The sequence below is a fragment of the Hemiscyllium ocellatum genome, chromosome 23, assembly GCF_020745735.1.
Source record: "Hemiscyllium ocellatum isolate sHemOce1 chromosome 23, sHemOce1.pat.X.cur, whole genome shotgun sequence".
NCBI lineage: Eukaryota > Metazoa > Chordata > Chondrichthyes > Orectolobiformes > Hemiscylliidae > Hemiscyllium > Hemiscyllium ocellatum.
The window spans coordinates 6,133,752-6,147,014 of NC_083423.1; the positions used below are offsets into that span (position 1 = coordinate 6,133,752).

Here is a 13,263-nt window from a genome sequence, read left to right on the forward strand (position 1 = left end):
GTGAAGAATACTTTTGTTAGGCAACATTTAAGATACAAACATTACCAGAGGTAAACAGATAGTTAAAATTGCATGTTTTACCTTTAAACTATAGCTTAAATCTAAAACTTCTTAATCTCCCAGTGTGTTCATTGAAAACTTTGGAAAATTTTTTAAACTTAGAATACAATTAGGCTGAAGAAAAACCGCATTGAGTGATCATTGATTACTCAGACACAATCGTACATTTCTGTTTAAAAATGTTATTAGTTCACAAATGTCACAAACTGGCACAAAAATTTTTTGTTTGAAAGATTTCATTTTGAAATTTCCAATTCCATTGATTATAATAGCAGAAGCTAATTAGCGTCTTCTGTGCAAATTGCATCAAGCATTTTATGCAATTAATTACATTTTGAAATGCAGCAAACATTGTTCTGAACTGACTTTCCTTTGTTTATATGATAGACTATCGTCTCCCATGTGGAAGATCTCGCTGCATACCACATACTTTTCTAGGTCTATTTAGCAAATGGCAACTACACCAATTTATTACAACAGCAATCAAAACTGAATTCAATAAAATTTATAAAATTTTATTTTACAGAAATTTATTATAGATATGCAGACTTCTTCACTAACACATGGTTATCATTTAGAGTTATTCTACAGTTTGTTCAATTTATTTCGTAATTTTTACAATAATGTTACATCAGTCTCTGTTACTAGATGAAACTAGGCAACCTTTCAAATTTTCTCATTGATATTTGCCAGGGAACATCAAATGAACTCCACATGAAGTCTTTCATTTGCTTTGCATTTATCCCGTGAAGATTGTTGCTGTAAAACGTTATCCCTCTTCATCTGAACTTTCCGGTTCTTGATTTCTTGTCTAATGGTGAGGAACAAAAAAATTAACTTTAAGCAAGATTTCTTTTTATAAGCTGTATTTTTCTTCTCTCTCCATTAGATCTCTCTACAATATTAACTTTCAGAGTGAAGATGATAACAAGCCACCAAGTCATAAGTGACTTTTTGAGCTATTGAGATTTAACCAGTAGGCCTCAGATAACCTTGTCAGTGTTCCTTCTCCTTTCCTGCAGGATGGACTAGCATTTATCATTGGCTTTCAAAGTCTCCATAAAATAAAATCTCTGTGTGGGCACCAAAGCCAAAAGGGTTTAATCACACTCAGGAAGTTGCAGGGTTTTTTTTAATATCTAAAAGGCTGATTTCATAGAATCAGCCAACTAATTCTGATGGAATAGCAAGCGGACAGTATGATTCGTTGTTTTATGATTAAGTGTGAACCCAGAACATTCTTTGTTTTTCTTCTGCATTTTGAAACAAGGACAATAATTTGCTGTAGGGAATTACTCCCAATGTGTTTCTATGATGGTACAGTCAGTCCACAATTCTCTGATCAAACCTGATCCCGAGAGAAGAAAATGTAGAAAGATACATGGCCACCCCTCTCTTCCCTTCACCTCCTAGATATTGAAGAAGGCGTTTGGTATGCTTTCCTTTATTGGTCAGAGTATTGAGTACAGGAGTTAGGAGGTCATGTTGCGGCTGTACAGGACATTGGTTAGGCCACTGTTGGAATATTGTGTGCAATTCTGGTCTCCTTCCTATCGGAAAGATGTTGTGAAACTTGATAGTGTTCAGAAAAGATTTACAAGCATGTTGCCAGTGTTGGAGGATTTGAGCTATAGGGAGAGGTTGAACTGGCTGGGACTGTTTTCCCTGGAGTGTCGGAGGCTGAGGGGTGACCTTATAGAGGTTTACAAAATTATGATGGGTATGGATAGGGTAAATAGGCAAAGTCTTTTCCCTGGGGTCAGGGAGGACAGAACTAGAGAGCATAGGTTTAGGGTGAGAGGGGAAATATATAAAAGATACCTAAGAGGCAACTTTTTCACATAGAGGGTGGTACGTGTATGGAATGAGCTGCCAGAGGAAGTGGTGGAGGCTGGTACAATTGCAACATTTAAGAGGCATTTGGATGGGTATATGAATAGGAAGAGTTTGGAGGGATATGGGCCGGGTGCTGGCAGGTGGGACTAGATTGGGTTGGGATATCTGGTCGGCATGGACGGGTTGGACTGAAGGGTCTGTTTCCATGCTGTACATCTCTACGACTCTTTGACTCTAAAAGATGCAAATGGGAGCTGTGTCCTTCTCCTACACAAATAGTGCATTTTATCTTGTTTTGTGATTTTTTTGTTCACTATATAAAAGAGAATCTATCGATGAGCTAGCAATAATCAGAAGCTTATTCCAGTATCCACACTTATTCCTCAATCACAGATTTTTAAATAGCATGCAAAGGAAAATTGTAAAGAATCACTTCAAATTTTTCAGTCCTTGACATTTTCCATCACCTAATAGACTGACGCATGGAGATAATCACTAATGAGGTTTATTCAAAACAAAAGGACTTCAAATGATCAGTGGACTGTCACAAACTCAAACAATAAAATTCTATAGAAAATTTCAACTTTAATTAGATTTTCACTTGGAAGCATTTTGCTAGAAGTAATTGTAAAGTAAGTACTTAAATAAACTTTGTCAAACTGGAAATCAGTGTAAATTGAAACCATTAAAACTGCAAAATGTCACCATCCTTACTTTGCAATAAGGGAAGTATTTAACTATACCTTTTCTGAGATTTAATGTCTCAGCACAGCTTCTATTCTGTGTATACTCTGAACTTTCCACATACTAATGCCAGATCTTGCAATCAAATGATAGATTCACTGTGTGCAAACTATTGACAGCTGTTACAAGTCGGTAACTTCGGGAGTCCACTGTACAAAATCAAATATTATATAATGCAATCTCCTGGTCTCTTTATTTTGCAGAAGAAATCAGAGATAATATTTTATTCTGACCACAAGACTTTAATTAGAATCTTGCTTTTTAAAAAAAGTTATTTTACATTTAATATACAGTCACAGAGATGTACAGCACGGAAACAGACCCTTCAGTCCAACATGTCCATGCCGATTAGAAATCCTAAATTGATTTAGTCCCATGTGCCAGCACTTGGCCCATATCCCTTTAAGCCCTTCCTATGGGTGGCACGGTGGCAGTGGGCGGCACGGTGGCACAGTGGTTAGCACTGCTGCCTCACAGCGCCGGAGACACGGGTTCAATTCCTGACTCAGGCGACTGACTGTGTGGAGTTTGCACGTTCTCCCTGTGTCTGCGTGGGTTTCCTCCGAGTGCTCCGGTTTCCTCCCACAGTCCAAAGATGTGCAGGTTAGGTGAATTGGCCAGGACAAATTGCCTGTAGTGTTAGGTAAAGGGGTAATGTAGGGGTATGGGTGGGTTGCGCTTCGGCGGATCGGTGTGGACTTGTTGGGCCGAAGGGCCTGTTTCCACACTGTAAGTAATCTAATCTAATCTAATCTATTCATATACCCACCCAGATGCCTTTTAAAATGTTGTAATTGTACCAGCCTCCACCACTTCCTCTGGCAGCTCATTCCATACGTGCACCATCCTCTGCATGAAACGTTGCCCCTTAGGTCCCTTTTGAATCTTTCCCCTCTCATCCAAAACCTATGCCCTCTAGTTTTAGACCCTTCAACCCCAGGGAGAAGATCTTGTCTATTTACTCCATCCATGCCCCTCATGATTTTATAAACTTTATAAAGTCACCCCTCAGCCTTCGATACCTCAGGGAAAACAGTTAAAAGAAAATCAGTCATACACTTCTAAATTTAGCTTACCAGTTTAAGAAAATCGATTAGTTTGTGTGCATCTTCCCCTCGTGACAGGTCCACAAAGTCTTTCGGCAGCCGGTACCTTAAATAGGGACTGGGCTGGACTGTCATTTCACTTGTTATATAGCGAAAGGCTGGTAAGTCCTAGAAATGACAGTAAACCCCCAATCAAAATCAGGAACCACAGATAAATGCAGTATGCAGGAACAAAAAAACTCCAACTTGCCCAAAAGAATTTCTGGAGAAACTCAGCAAGTCTGACGGTATCTATGAAGAACATTAACCTAGTTTTTCTCTCTCTCCAAAGTAGAGTCAGACTGGACCCAAAATGTTAACTGTTTCTCTCTCCACAGATACTGCTAGACCTGAGTTTTTCCAGCATTATGTGTTCGTTTCAGATTTCCAGCATTATGTGTTCGTTTCAGATTTCCAGGATCCACAGTATTTTGCTTTTTATTCAAAGTAAGTTATTCACAAAATATGGGCAGAAACAAAAAATGCTCAGCAGCTAAAGGATGAAATCAATTGACCAAATTCTTGTGCAGACTTTAGGTTAATGGTTGGAGATCAATGATACTCAATGGAACATAAAACTACTTTGAAACGAAAATGCACTAAAAGAGCGCACTTGATTGCAAAAATATTCCAGTGAAATTAACAAAATGGTGGGAAGGATGAAGAAGAATGATAATTATTATGTGCATTTCAACTTCACCTCAGTTTTAATTTGAACAAATTCCCTCCGAAGACATTAATTGTGGTTCTCTGACTGCACTCTTTCTTCTGAGTCACAAGAATCCAGGTTCAAATCCCACTCCAGGGCTTGAGAACCAATGTCAAAGCTGACACTCCATGCAGTTCAATGGGGGTGCTTCACTACAGGAGGTGTCACCAGCCAGGTGAGATGGGAGAAAGTGAGGACTGCAGGTGCTGGAGATCAGAGTCAAGAGTGTGGTGCTGGCAAAGCACAGCAGGTCAGACAACATCTGAGGAGCAGGAGAATCGATGTTTTGGGCAAAATTCCTTCATCAAGAGTGGTCATGAAGAGAAATCAAAGTTAACATTTCAGGTCCAGTGACCTTTCCTCAGAATAGCAACCACAGTTCTTTCAGTTGTTGTCCTTGTTAGAACTTAATGCACATGAAGTGCTTGGAAATCTATTTTAAATATTTGAGACTGACAAACATACAGCACTTGTTCTGAACTAATGTCTTCTAGCATGGTGTAGGTAAATGAAGTCTAAGGAAGCAACCCCGTTCTCCTTCTTGATACCCTTATCATCGTCGTCATCATCATCATCATCATCATCGTCAGCGGTCCCTCGCAGAGAAGGCTAACTCTTTTCCACTGTCAGGGTGAGTCAGTAGATGGCTGTACAGTCGCTTGTGGGCTTTTGCTCCGATCACCTGCATTTTATGCCCAGGCAGTCCTATGGGTGCTTGGTGGGCGGATCTCAGAGTTCAAGGTATCACTGGTATTCCCACAGACACCTGGGAATCATTGGCCCAAGACCATCCAACGTGGATGAGGAGCATCCGGGAACGTGCTGTACAGCTTGAGATTTGAGGTTGGGTAAAAGTGGAAGCCGGGGGAAAACAGCCTAAGGAAGGCACACCAACTCCTCACCTACTCCTTCCCACGAACTCCTTTTACCCCAGGTGTAGCAGAGTCTGTGGAAGCCGCATCAGACTGTACAGCCATCTACTGACTTACTCTGATAGTGGAAAAGAGTTATCCTCCTCTGCGAGGGACCGCCAACGATAAGGATATCAAGAAGGAGAATGGAGTTGCTTCCTTAGACTTCATTTATCCACACCATGCTAGGAGACATTAGTTCAGAACAAGTGCTGTCTGTTTGTCAGTCTCAAATATTTAAAATAGATTTCCAAGTACTTCATGTGCAATAAGTTCTAACAAGGAAAATAACCAAAAGAACTGCAATTGTTGTTCTGGGGAAGGGTCACCGGACCTGAAATGTTAACTTTGATTTCTCTTCATGAACAATCCTGATGAAGGGCTTTGCCTGAAACTTCAATTCTCCTGCTCTTTGGATGCTGCCTGACCTGCTGTGCTTTTCCACAGGTGAGATGCTCAACCAAAGTCCCACTCTGAACCTGCCTGGGTGGGTATGAATGATTTATGATGGTGCTTATGAAAACGAGCAGGGCAGTTATTCCCACTGTTCTGGCCCTCAATCAACAACATAAACAGATTATCTGATTGTTAACACATTACAGTTTATAGGGATTAGTTGTGCACAAACTGGCTGATATATTTCACGTTTACAATAGTAGCGATACTTCACAAGTATGGATGTAGGTTTGCTCGATGAGCTGGATGGTTCATTTTCAGACGTTTCGTCACCCTACTAGGTAACATCTTCAGTGAGCCTCTGGACGAAGACTGAAAACGAACCTTCCAGCTCAGCGTGCAAACCTACATCCAGAACCTCAACCTGGGCTACAAATCTTCTCAAAACTTGCTAATTTCACAACTATGGCATTGGCTGAGGATAGCTTTGAGATTGTTGAGAGAAAGGTTATACAAAACCATCAGCAACACAACTGGGCTTACGGGATTTTCCCTTGACCATTAGAGAATGAGGGGTGACCTTATAGAAGTTTATAAACTCATGAGAAGCATGGATGGGGTGTTTAGTGAAGATCTTCTCCCCAGGCTATGGGAGTCCAAACCTAGCGGGCATAGGTTTAAGGTGAGATGGGAAAGATTTGAAAGGGTCCTAAGGGGCAACTTTTTTTACACAGAGTGTGTTGTTTATATGGATTGAGCTGCCAGAGGTGGTGGTGGAAGCTGATATAATTACAACATTTAAAAGGCATCTGGAAGGGTACAAGAATAGAAAGGGTTTAGAGGGATGTTGACCGAGTGCTGGCAAATGAGACTCGATTAATTTAGGATATCTGGTCGGCATTGACGAGTTGGGCCAGAGTGTCTGTTCTGTGCTGTACAACTCTATGACTATTTGCTGGGAATTGGTTTTGGGTTAATTGGCCAAATGAATTGCCTTCACTTTTTAAACAGATGAGAGTTGATTGCCCTCAGGACTGCTCTAATGAAGATTGAAAAGCGTTGTGAAGTGTTGGGGACACCAGCACTTCAAGGTTCCCCTCCCAGTCACACACCATGTTGACTTGGTCACACTGCCATTTTGGGCACTTACTGAGGCAAAAACCTGCAATTCTCCATTTATTGTTATCCTGGACATAGAAACCAAAACAGGAACTTGTATTTAACATAACAAAACAGGCCTAAGGCACTTCTCAGGAACATAATCAAATGAAAAACCTTCATACTGAGCCATTAATTGTTTTTTGAAAAGATGATCAAAATCTTGGTCAAAGACATTGTGGATGTATGGTGCAATTAAAAGCAATTTAGAGGAAACTATAGAGTTTAGGAAGCAGAAGACACAACTACCAATGTGACAAAAAAAAATTCATAACTGGGAAGACCCAGGGATCTGAAGGTTGTAGATTTGGAGGAAGTTACAGAGATTGGTATGGGTAAGGCAATGGAGGAATTTAAAATAAAAGAAGACAATTTTTTAAAAAAACAAAGCATTTCTGGGCAGGTGGTGGAGTTTTGGATGTGTTGAAGCTTACAGAAAGTGCAAGGTGTGAGGCTACTGAGAACAGCATTGAAATGGTTGAGTCCAGAGGTAGCAAAGGCACACACAAAGGTTGTAGCAGCAAACAAGATGAAGCAAAGGTACAGATGAGCGAATGGTGCAGACGCAGAAGTAGGTTGGCTTGGTAATAGAGTCCGAAAGCTCAGCTTGGTGTGAAAGGGAAGACTTTCGTGACAACAGGGTATCCTAAATCTAATGAAATCTTTTAGAAGCCTAGTTGCAGAAGTAATGCAGCAAACATGACAGCAATTTGCAAACAGAAACCTCCCACAAGCAGCAGTATGATGATCATTATAGTGATTTGATTAAGGAATAAATATTGTTGAGGACAATGGGAATAACTCCACTGCTCTTCCAAGATTGTGCAGTAGAATACTTTACATCTACTAGATTTAACACCTCTTTCAGCTTCGAAAAGAAATGCACATTAGACAAAAACTAAGTAGCAAGTTGGCTTGGAAAGGTATAAAAACAAAGTAGTGCAAATGCTTGAAATCTGAAATAATGACAGGAAATATTTGAACTACTCAGCCATATCTGTAAGAGAGAAACAGAGTTAAAGTTTCATGTTAATGACCTTTCAACAGAATGGGAAAAGACTAGAGAGGTAACAGATTTTAAGCACAGGCAAAGGGACAGGACAGGGAAAAAGAACGAAAGGGAATGGGAGGGTGGAAAGCAGGAGAAATTAAAAGACCAAGTGAAGTAAGTGCTAGGTTATTTGGTTCAAGCTAAGGAACAAAGAGGTACAACTACACTGATCAGCACAACCTAGAGTTGTTAGTAGAGAAGAGTTCCACAAAAATATACTAATCAGTGAATACATCCCACTGAATCACCAAAGCTCTTACTGGATCCTTAAGGTCTCCTTTACTGATGGTCTGTCCAGATATCAGCTCTTCCCAGCTGAATAGCAAGGAGTCAGTCACTTCTCCAAAAGGATTAAAATCTATAAGCCACACCTTGCCCTGTGAAATAGATGTGGAAAACATTTTGAAATGTTAGCTATACAATGACAAAAATTACCTTTGAGAAAATAATTGAAAAAATAAAGTTTTGAGATAACAGTTGAAAAGAAGCATAAATTAATAGCAGAGCAAATGAATAAACTTTCCTATCATAGCTGAAACTCTATTCCAGAAAAAAGCAGCTTAAGAAATCAAGGGTTATGGAGAGAAAGCAGGAATATGGCCTTGAGATAGGGGATCAGCCACATGATCATACTGAATGCTGCAGCAAGCTCAGAGGGCCAAATGGCCTAGAACTGCTCCTAGTTTCTATATTGCTATGGCAGATCTTCACTGGTGAATGTGAACACAGCCCGGAACATCGATTTTCCTGCTCCTCGCCTGCTGCCTGACCTGCTGTGCTTTTCGAGCACCACTCTAATCTCAACTCTGATCTCCAGCATCTGCAGTCCTCACTTTCACACAGGACCACACTAAACTACCATACAAGTTAGTCTGAGAACTGCCATGAAATTCAGGCATCCACAGTGAGTCAACAGCTCTGGAGTCCCGTAATCCTGAATATGTACAATATTGTCTTTAAAACTCTACCAACTCAATGATAATTGTCCATATTGTTAGACATTAGGGCTGATAAAGTAATTATGTTTTAAGTGGTCTTCTTTTAATTCAAGATAAAATGGAGCATAAGACCTTCTATAGTTCTACCTGGCAATAATCTCATGTAGTGCAGTTAACGTGGGACTGGGGGCCAATTTGAGTCTGACTGAACCCCAAATGCCAGCTTTCATATGGGGACAAAGAAAGGAAGCGCTGTGGGCAGACTTACACATTCTCACATTTACCGATTCTGACATCCTGGACAGACAGCGAGAGACAGGAAGTCTCAGAGCAAGAAAGGAGGACAGAGAGAGAGAAAAAAATTGAAACAGCAGCTGTTGAACACACCTGAGGAGCAGACTATTCTTTGTGAGCCACCAGGTATAATGCAGGTGGGAATGTGCTTTCTATTCAAGAGACAGAATCTGTAGAAATTTAAGGATTCTGGGAAATTCACTCTGGCTGGGCTGGGAGAGGAAGCCACTGGAGTGATTGTGCTGCCTGAAGTCAATTTGGAGATTCTCAAAAGACTGAGGAATACAATTTTTGACAGACAACGTTATGACTTGGCAAAACAGGGAGAAGCACACTAATGGAAGTTGGGAGCAACAACAAACCTTCAAGTTGTAGTGTATTGTATCAATGCTGTGTGGGACTGTTGCTTGTGTAAGGAAATTAAGGGGATATCTTTTCTGTAATCTGCTGTGCAGGGTGCCTAAGTAGGTAGGCGATGTTGCTTTTATTGTGTTTGTTACGGTAAAACTCCTTGAATGAGAAATCTTGTCATGATTCTTTATTGGTCACTGGGAATTCAAATTTACTTTTAATAGTTAACAGTCTCTTCATAATAATGTGATGATAGTTTCTTGTTGGAATTTTATGGATTTGAGAGGTTTAAAAATTTTTGTGAATATTGATACTATATTGTTGTTCAAATGGTCAGCTAGAATCAGCAACTTGATATGCTAACAAGGGCAGCACAGTGGCTCAATGGTTAGTGCTGCTGCCTCACAGTGCCAGGGATTCAGGTTCGATTCCAACCAATGTGGAGTTTGCACATTCTCCCAGTATCTGCGTGGGTTTCCTCCCACTATCCAAAGATGTGCAGTTTAAGGTGAATTGGCCATGCTAAATTGCCCACAGTGTTCAGGGATGTGTGGGTTAGGTGCATGAGTCAGGGGTAAATGTAGAATAATAGGGTAGATGAATGGGTCTGAGTCGGTTATTCTTCATAGGGTTGGTGTGGACTTGCTGGGCCAAATGGCCTGTTTCCACACTGTAGCGATTCAACAAACATATTTTAAATTTTAATTGGCCCTCTGTAAACCATAGTCTATATCCACGTGATCCATTAACACTGAAATGTGAATAGTCCTGCAGTAGAGAACATCTTCTTCCAGTTGGGATTAAGAAAGTTTTAGGCAGCAGAATTTAGGAACATCTAATCTCTAGCTGTATCAACAATGGGGGTCAACATTTTTGCAGAGATTAAAATGTTTTGAATGTTGAGGATCAGATAGTGTTTTAAGAAGTAAGAGGAACACATCAGTTGCAAGAATTAATCACTCATTTTTAGTTGCTTTATTTGGTAGCTGGAATTTAATGGGCATTTAGTCAACTGATGACTCTCAATATGCATTTTCTGGTGACTGACTTGGGAACTGACTGCTTGAATTGACTCTATATCATCCCAGAGGCTCTGGGCAATGTTAAATAATGGCAGGTGGAGATTTTCCAATTCTCTGGTGCATAAAGATATCAATTTCTATAAACCAGGAAGTCCCAGGTTGAATTCCCTGCCTGATTTTGGCTGCATTAACATGATCTGCCGCTTTGCTGAGGGGTGGTGTGGAAACCAGCTAGAATTTCTGCTCTATTTGCAATCCTGTGGTCCCTGTTAGATAATGCATTGGAATGCCCTTCACAATACAACAGCACGCTGAAACTCACTGCTCTGATTTCGTCCAAGAAACACAGTAACTTGGATGATGCTACCAGGGGAAATTACCCTCTATAACATTCAGGAGTGGGAGAGGGAGCTGAATGGGGAATAGAGTAAATCAACACAAGAAAACATGTTGCACATTAAATCCTAAAATAATCACCTTTCCAGTTAAGCTGCCTTAGCATAACTGGAATGCAGCCACTTGACAAGTTCCAGCATGATTTGTTTCTCCAAAAACCTCGGCAAGCTCAAAGAACAAAATCGCATTTTCTGCTTAGGGACCTGCAGCCTTGAGAACCCAACATTGAATTCAATAACTTTACAGCTGATTCCATCTGCCCAATATTTTTTAATCCACGCCATGCTCGGTCCTATTGTAACATAGGTGGCTTTTTAGCAAAGTTATAGTGGCTCAGTGGTTAGCACTGCTGCCTCACAGCGCCACCTCGGGCAACTGTCTGAGTGGAGTTTGCACATTTTCCATGTGTCTGCGTGGGTTTCCCCCCACAATCCAAAGATGTGCAAGTCAGCTGAATTGGCCATTCTAAATTGCCAAGTCAAGGGTAAATATAGGGTAGGGGAATGGGTATGGGTGGGTTGCTCTTCCAAGGGTCGGTATGGCCTTGTTGGGCTGAAAGGCCTGTTTCCAATTTGTAGGGAATCTAATCTAATCTAACCTATTCCTAGGCCTATTGACACATTATATGGGTTGCTTTCAATATAGGGAGAAAGTGAGGACTGCAGATACTGGAGATCAGAGTCAAGAGTGTGGTGCTGGAAAAGCACAGCTGGTCAGGCAGCATCCGAGGAGCAGGAGAGTCTTCAGAAAGGCTTATAACCGAAATGTTGATTCTTCTGCTCTTTGGATGCTGCCTGACCTGCTGCGCTTTTCCAGCAACACATTTTCAAGCTCTTATCTCCAGCATCTGCAGTCCTCACTTTCTCCTCCATTTCCATCTACCCAATACCATTCTTCCTAGCTGCTATCAGTTCTGATGAAAAGTCACCAGAGTTGAAGTATTAACTGCTTTCTTCCCACAGATGCTGCCGGTATTGCCATAATTTCTGTTTCAGATCTCCAGCATCGACACTTCTTCGTTTATTTTAAATAACGACATGCCCACTCTGCATTGCTCAACCCTTGATATCTTTCCTCCAACTTCCTCTGTACTAGAGATACTTTACTATTCAGTAGTGCATCCCCAAGATTGCCTTCTTATCCCAAGATTGGATATTGCACTATTCACCTTCTGAAGCCCCTGATACTCTCTCAGTCTCGATGATTCTCATCAACTCACTTTGTCTTTCTCCAATAAGCCTCTTCTCCTCCAAAAATAAGCATTGAGACAACATTGGATGGTGATGGTGGTTGTGGGTGAGGGAAAAAGAGGGAGCGAGAGTGAATGTTTGCAAATAGTTTTTAAGCACTTGTCCAGATTTAGAGAAGGGAATCAGAAAAAGAGACAAAATCTTGTTATCACAGACATGTTATTTTCAACACTGAGAACAATTAAACTATTATTGGTGCTATTTCAGATGAGTTTACATACCTGACTGTCTCTGTATACATCAAATACAACTGTAAACGGGAAAGAGAAGTCATGGATAAGCTTTCTAATGCACAAGTAACACCCAAAAATGCTTTTGTAAGAATGCAGCATGCGAGACAAACATATTGAGGCTATTTTCCAGCATGGAGAGGCATTGACATCAAATATTGTGGTGGAATAGTTCACTCTTACAGAATACTTCAATGAGCTGCCTATGTACACTAGTCAAACAGTAGCTATACTCTCTCACCCTGTAGTAACTCAACTTTGCAACTCCCAGCTCCTCAGTTTGCACTGCAGAAAAATTGCAACCGTTTTTGCATGTGTGCTTCCCGATCTGCTCCCCATTTAGCTGTTCAACTAAAGCTAATAAGGACATCCTGCATGATGTTCAAAAGGGGATAGAATTCGGCTTACACGCTGTAGTTCAAATATCTCTTAGCCTTTAAAGTAGCCACACTTAAAGACGACATTCCTGACTCCTGGGAAGGAGTGCCATCGAGTGCTGGCAAGGCCAGTATTTGTTGCCCATCCCTAACCACCTTTTTGAAGGTGACAGTGAGCTACCACGCTGGTCAGTATCTAATACTGACTTTGGCAGAATCATAATAAATCCTTAGCTTCTAGAACGCCTCTGTGGATTGAATGTTTGCAAATGCAACCCCACAATTCAAGAAGGAGCAAGAGAACAAAGTAACTTGACATTTATTATCCATTAATAGGAAATTACAACAAGGCTGCTAGAAAATCATGATTAATTGAGCAGAGTCAACATTGACTTGTGAAAGGCAAATCACATTTGAGAATTCTTAGAGATGTTTGAGGATGTATTTAATAAGTT

General features: G+C 40.7%; 1 protein-coding gene across 2 annotated transcripts in view; it reads right to left on the reverse strand.

Annotated features, from left to right (window-relative positions):
• Positions 1-294: 294 nt before the first annotated feature.
• cdc123 (cell division cycle 123 homolog (S. cerevisiae)) overlaps positions 295-13,263 on the reverse strand; it is a 38,310-nt gene continuing 25,341 nt past the window's right edge. Inside the window, exons 10-13 of one of the 2 annotated variants that reach the window (XM_060843088.1) lie at positions 12,423-12,451; positions 8,211-8,327; positions 3,717-3,854; positions 295-871 (exon numbers count right to left, since the gene is read on the reverse strand). In XM_060843088.1, the coding sequence (XP_060699071.1) occupies positions 830-871; positions 3,717-3,854; positions 8,211-8,327; positions 12,423-12,451 (326 nt within the window). In that variant the 3' untranslated portion in view covers positions 295-829. The remainder of the gene's footprint in view (positions 872-3,716; positions 3,855-8,210; positions 8,328-12,422; positions 12,452-13,263) is intronic. The other variant, XM_060843089.1, reaches the window with a different exon arrangement.